Raw genomic sequence first — 7122 nt, 5'->3', positions numbered from 1 at the left:
ATTAGCATATTTCAGGCTGTTTACTAGTGGAGAAAGTGGCGTGTGCAGAAACAGCCACAGAGAACTGGAAGGGTGCTCAGAAGGCCATCAAGTCCGGTCACCTGCCCACTTGGTAACACCAAAAAAGAGTCCTTGTCCTCCCCTGGCCCCTTTTCTTTTCTTTCTTTTCTGTAAACGACTCCCTCAAGGACTGAGCCCCACCTCTGAGTTTAGCTGAATGCTGGTCATAATAGAGCTATTCCTCTCCTTGTGTGGAGAGATGGGCAGTGCTAGACCCTCCAGGCTACAGACACCAGCTGATAGCAGCAAAGTGTGAGACCTCCCATCATCACCCAGTGCACAATTCCAATGTGACTTGACCCCAACTTATATCCCCATCACCCTTTGTAGCTAGTTACATTGTGTAACTGCACAAAATTTGCTCTATATCTGAATTTTAAGGAAGGTTAGCAAAGGATCTTGCTTCGTTCCTGTCCACCCGGGAAATAATTATTGGCATTGGGTTTATTATGAAACATAGGTGATTTTATTAAGCACAACATTTTGGATTTATGTGTAGGGAGCAGACAGAACAAAGTAGACAATTGAGCAAAGTAAACCAACCCACCAGGTCAGAGTTACACACTAAAGAACGTAATTATTTGATCTCATCCTGGTTCTTCCCAGCAGGCATCTCAGGTGGGGTCACCGGGGAGAGCTACAGTCCAGATCAGCTTGCTTTAGTTGGATCTCTCCCAGCTTCTGGTGACAAAGGACAGAAAACAGGATGGGTTCTGGCATCAGTTGACAGGTCACATCACTTGGTAGCCATTCTGCACGGGCTGACCTACCCCCGGCCAGGAAGGTTGAGGTCTTCACAGCTGCTTGTCTTTTCCTACTGAGCAATGAGCGCTGTGGCCTCTCTCATTTTTATCCTGAAGGGTCAGCCACGGGTGTGACCCTGAGCACCACATAGGAAATTACAGAAACACAGCTCAATATTCCTAACGTACCCTACAAAAATGACACATGCATACCCAGGGATAAACATATTCAGCCAATCACAGCCTTTCCACTGACACCTTACCTGACCTATCCTACCTACAGCTTATCTCAATTATGTCATGTCCATATCATAAGAACCTTTTCATAGAGCACATGGAATGTCCCATCACACCCATAACCCTTCTGCCAGCAGCACACAGCTCTCTAACACCACTCAGCTCCCTGAGTTAATTTGAATGGTCCTGGGAGGTTATCCTGTCTTTGGCTCTGCAGCAAACTGGCTGGAGCCAAAGGGAACTGTCCCATTGACTACTCTGGGCTGTGGATCTGGCCCTCCAGAAGGGAAAGGCAGAGGTGTCTGGGAGAGAGGAATCCTCGGGTCTCTTACCAGCTCTGGCAAGGGAGTGGGGTGAAATGGTTAGAGCAGGCGGGACTGTAAGTCAGAGTTCCTGGGTTCTCATCATGGTTCTGAGACAAGAGTGGGGCCCAGAGTGTGAGCATCAGGGAAGTGGAGACATGAGACCTGTGTGCTTTTCCTGCCTCTGTTACTGAGTCTGTGTATTGTGCTGTCATTGGACAAATCAATCATCTTTTCAGATAAAAAAAGCTGTCATATCATTTGCCACTTTTAATAAACCCTATCCTGACTTTCATCCCCAAAACACACATGATCATGCAGACAGAACTTCCTATGAAATGATTGACCTAACCAACTATTTTTTTTTGTCTGTGTCGCTGTTATTCTTCCTATGAGTATCATTACAGGAAATGTCCATTGGGGAATTTGTCCCAGAAGCCACTGAATGCAATAAAACACCTGTTTTCCTCAACAGGTACATTGTCTGTAACTAGGAGACCCAACTACACACCCTTCATGAGGTAGGCCATAAAAGACTCACTGAAGCAACCAGCCGTATTCCTCCTGGTGTCCATCAGCGTTGTGCCCCACACGAGAAATGGAGCAAAAGCCAATTTTTAAATTCAATATTCTGTCCGTATGTAGGTAACCTTAATGTGTCTCTGGGCACATGGATTGTGTGTGTGTTCACATCTATCTATCTATCTATCCCCATACACTGTATCTATCTATCTATCTATCTATCCCCATACACATATCTATCTATCTATCTAGTCAAATCCATCTGGCAGTCTGTCCACAAGAATATCATTTGATTTCATCGTCTCTAAATCCATCAATCAGCATTTAATTAGCAAAGGAGAGAAAGCCGTGCTAGTCTATATACTATCATGACTTCCTTTTTTGTTTTGATATGATTTAATTAAGTTCATTATCACTGTTGAGGATAAAGGCTTGCCTTCACTGGTAAGGTGCTAAAGGCACTAGGTGAAGTTCTCATCTGAGAATCCTGTCGCACCCACCAGAGTGATAGGGGAGCACCAGACATCTCTGGATTCCATCCAATAGTTTTGTTGTTTTACTGTTCGTGGCATTGTTTTCACCCCAACTCTCATCTTTCTGTTCTTTACCCTTTATCGGCCTTCAGGGAATTGAAATGGAAATGCTGTTTCTTAAGTTGTGGGATGTGTTTGCATCTGAATAATGTCAGTCATGTGGGCTCCATTTGGTCTCTTCTCATAGGAGTAAATGATCCACAAATGGTGCCTTTGACTTAAGTATCTTTTAGCTGATTTTACCTCAGCTCTCTCACCACATAACATCTGTTTCTTCTGATTCCCTAGATTCCTTGAGGCTGTCTGAAAATATCACTCCACAACCAGTGACAAAAGATCTACACCGACCTTATTCTTAACCGTGAGTGAATTGCTGCATTTATTTGAAACTGTTATCAAAGTCAGCCCACAAACATATCAAACCCCCTTCAGAACTAATGACTTCAACTCTGTTGATGTTCTGCATGAGAAAACTTTGATGCTGCTGGAGGTTCTCAATTTTCTGGTAAATTTCGCATGAGGTTTTCCCCATGGAAATTAGCTCTTTTGCTCCATTCACTTTCCATATCAATTCCTGGTGAAACAAATACTGGAACAATTGAATTTGCCATTAGATGGAAATCCCGTTTCCCAACTAGCTCTCAATTTACTGCCATCATCGTGCTGGCAAAAGTACTAATAAATGTCCATGTAGATTCCCCAAAGTGGCTCTTAACATGGGTTTTCTTTTTGCATAATGCATATCCATAATTTCCTTAGGTTTTTGTTGTTGGTTTTAGTTTTCTGCCTGTGATTCTCTCACTCTCCTTCCTGTGTCAGTGAACCCCCCTCAAACAGGTTCTGGGGGGTATGTGACTTTTTTTGCATAGTGTATGTGCAATTTCATGGAAAATGGTGCTTTCTTCATGACTGAATGGTATTTTCCCATGAATTTTCATCATCATCAGCAACAACCATGGGCTCAGTGGGTGTTAGTGTTTGATGCCTCTCTCATTATTTTCTTCAATCTTTCCCTGTCTGTATGGAATTGCTTAGTTTCTGTACAGTAGCTCCATGTCAATCTACTATATCATCTACCCATTCTCAGTGGGGTCTGTCTCTCCTGTTTGAACCCTCCTTTATGCCAAACTCCAGGGTCTTGATTTTTCCTTTGTCATTCATTCCGCAAATATGCCTGAATAGCTATAAATTCCATTGTACAAACTTCTGCAGCTGGTTCCCTTTTAACTACTTTTCCTCGGATTCTCTTTTGGAAAATGTAATTGGTTTTCCTCTTACGTTTTTCTCTGCAGTACAGTTTCAAAGTCCTCCACCAGAATTTCCTTAGGTTGTTGGTTTTAGTTTTTCTCTCTGTGACTCTCTGTCTCTCTCTCCCGGTGTTAGTGCAAGCTCCCATAATGGCTATGGCAGGGTAAGCCGTTTCCTCTTCATATCAATTTTTGTGCATACTGACTGTGTGATTTCCTGGAAAATGGTGCTTTGGTCATGACAGTATTTCAGGTATCAGGAGACCTCAATTTCCATTGCTGGAAGTGTCCACTGAATAAGCAACCTCAGGCTTTCCTCTTAGACACTCCAAATTTCCCATTTTATAGCCCACTGTGCTTTCATGCATTGCTCTTTAGATCCCCATGGTGAAGGTGCTCAAGGACTGAAAATTATTATGTGTGTTAATCCTTATTTGTATTTCAACTCTGTCACTTCAGTTGATATGAAGTTCCTTCTCGGTAAGGAACTTTGAAATGAAACATTCGAGGAAAATGTGTTTCCATTGTAGGGTCTTTCTTCTTGTAAATTTCTGTCTAGCCAGGCTATAGAATGAGGCTACACGTATGGTGCAAATCAGTGTAGCTCTGTGTCTATTCACGGAACTGATAAGATTTACATAATCTCGTAGAATCAAAGAATCCTAGGGCTGGAAGGGACCTCTTGAGGTCATCTAGTCTAGTCCCTGGCCTACAGCATGATCAACCCCAACTAAATCACCCCACCCATAATTATGTCAAGCTGGGTCTCAATAATTAAGGCAAGGAACTGGCTTGAGGTCTTTTTGTGTCTTTTGGGAGAAACTAATGGATTCTTAGAGTTGCTTTAGTAGACACAGAAGCGATTGTATTTATTCTCTAGTGCTAAGGAAGAAAGACATATCACAAAAAACCAAACATATTCCCCATTATTTTCACCATCCATGGTGTTTCTCATTCTTCAGTGTGTTTCAGCCGTGTTGCACTGAGCAACGTCAGTTTACTCATGGGGGGGAGCCCTCACTTTTGTGCATTGCAAAGACAGTGGGAATGCTTCTATTAGACTAATGAAAGAATCACTTTTTGTCACCCCTACAGATGACCCATTCTGCAATGGACCCTGATGGGAATGAGACCATCTCTGATGTCCTAATCTTGGTTGGATTTTCTTATCTTAACAAGCTTCAAATCCTTCTCTTTCTGGTGCTTCTGATCATCTACTTAGCCACGCTAATAGGGAACTTGTTGGTTATCATGCTTATAACCCTAACCCCCTCTCTTCACACCCCCATGTATTTTTTCCTGGTGAACCTCTCTGTCTTGGAAATCTGCTTCACTACGAGTATGGTCCCTCAGCTGCTGGCCCACCTCTTGGTGGAGGAAAAGACCATCTCCATTGCTGCCTGTGCAGCCCAGATGTATATCATAAACATCATGGCCCTCACAGAGTGCTGCCTACTTGCAGCCATGGCCTATGACCGTTATGTGGCCATCTGCCATCCCCTGCACTATACCACCATCATGAGCGGCCGGACGTGTGGGTATCTCGCAGGGGTTTCATGGTTCATTGGCATCTCGGTGCAAGCAGCTGTTACAATGTTGGTCTTCAGCCTACCCTTTTGCAGCTCCAACCATATCCAGCACTTCTTCTGTGATGCCCCACTAGTCGTGAAGATGGCATGTACAGACACATCTCAGATTAAAATTTTAGGCTTCATTTTGTCAGTGTTGTTTATCATGAGCCCTTTTTTATTGATACTCCTGTCCTACATCTGTATTATCTCCACTATCCTCAAGCTGCCGTCACCAGAGGGGAGGTATAAAGTCTTCTCTACCTGCTCCTCCCACCTCACAGTAGTGACTTTGTTCTATGGAACAGCTGTTTTCACATACCTGGTACCTAAATCTAGCTCCAGCACAGAGAGCGACCTATTGATTTCTCTCTTGAATACAATTGTCTCGCCGGTGCTAAACCCCATCATATACACGCTGAGGAACAAAGAGGTGAAGGGAGCCTTGAGAAACATATTCAAGAAAAGCATCTTTTCACACAGGTGGTGAAATCAGAGAATGAAGAGTAGAGTTACTCAAAGTGGTGGAATGAAGGGAAGTATATCCATATTTTGTTGAATTTCTCAGAGTAACTCTCGCTATAGTAACACAAATTTCATCATTTAATAGACTTTGACTTGTTACACAACAGTTGGGATAATGAGAGACATGATCTCAGAATCCAAAAGGAGTCTCCTAAAAAGTGTAATTCAGGAGAAATTATAAAACATGAATATAAGCAAACAATACAAATATGCAGGGGCATGATTAGAAACACCAAGGTATAAAATGAGCTCAAACTAGCTGGAGACATAAAGAGAAACAAGAGGTCATTCTATAAACATATTTGAAACAAGAGGAAATCTAAGGACAGGGTAGACTCACTACTCAGTGAGGCTGGAGAAACAAGACCAGGAAACTTGGAAGTGGCAGTGGTGCTTAATGACATCTTTGTTTCAGTCTTCACCAAGAAGGCTGATGCAAAAATGCCTAACATAATGGCTGCTAATGGGAAGGGGTGGGTTTAAAGAAAAAAAAATTAAAAAGTACAAGTTAAATATTACTTAGAAAAATTAGATGTCTGCAAGTCACCAAGGCATGATGAAATCCATCCTCGAATACCTAAGGAGCTGATACAAGAGTTTTCTGAGCCTTCAGCTATCTTCTTTGAAAAACGCTGGAAGTCGAAAGAGATTCCAGAAGACTGGAAAAGGGCAAGTATAGTACTCATCTATAAAAAGAGAAAAAAGAACCACCCAGGTTTTGGAATTTTCATCACTGGATATATTTAAGACCAAGTTACATAGACATCCATTGGGGATGGTCTAGAACTTACCCAGGCCTGCCGTGAAGGCACGGAACTGGAGCGAATGGCCTCTTGAGGTTTCTTCCGATTCCAGTACTCTAAGTTACAAAAAAACCTCCTCCAAATATTAATTTGTCTCTCTGTGCAGATGAAGGGTCCATTAAGTCATCCTTCTTCATCAACGAAGAGGAGATACGCAAAGTGGTAGCCCTCCCCAGCTAATAACTTACATTGGGCTTAAGTGTAAGTAGAAGGGTTTTTAGAGAGCAAAACTGTAGGATTTGAGTGGTTATAAATGAGAATAAGCCAATCATAGTGAATTGCCCAATCAAACAAAAGAGAAAATATACAGCTAATTCTACTCTTGTGAGTTCTTACCCTAAAGATTGCTCTTTATATCGAGTGAAAGCTTCAGGTGAGAAATGATCTTATCCTGACCTGGGTGTCCAATAAAGTTCCCTACCTTTCTTGTGGTGTCTCAGGCCATTTTTAACGTACGATAAAAACAAAAGATAGAGGAACCCCTGGGCCATCTTCATACCTACCCACTGTGGAGGGAATTCCATTGTTCTCTTCGTTTAAGAGTGTGCACCAAGACAGAGCCTGTCACATGAGCAGGTCAGC

At 42.5% G+C, this 7122-nt stretch overlaps 1 protein-coding gene across 1 annotated transcript; it reads left to right on the top strand.

The window, feature by feature from the left end:
• Positions 1-4754: 4754 nt before the first annotated feature.
• On the top strand, positions 4755-5702 carry LOC142004886 (olfactory receptor 10A4-like). The gene has a single exon (XM_074982565.1). It carries the CDS (start codon positions 4755-4757, stop codon positions 5700-5702), a length of 948 nt encoding a protein of 315 aa, XP_074838666.1.
• The last annotated feature ends 1420 nt before the right edge of the window (positions 5703-7122 follow it).

This window comes from Carettochelys insculpta, chromosome 32, assembly GCF_033958435.1.
Source record: "Carettochelys insculpta isolate YL-2023 chromosome 32, ASM3395843v1, whole genome shotgun sequence".
In the NCBI taxonomy this organism is placed as follows: Eukaryota; Metazoa; Chordata; order Testudines; family Carettochelyidae; genus Carettochelys; species Carettochelys insculpta.
The sequence above is the reverse complement of the archived record's forward strand: the minus strand, read 5'-3'. Positions and strand labels throughout refer to the sequence as shown.

Coding starts and splice junctions, on each gene's coding strand:
- LOC142004886 (XM_074982565.1), top strand. CDS start 4,755: ATGGACCCTGATGGGAATGAGACCATCTCTGATGTCCTAATCTTGGTT.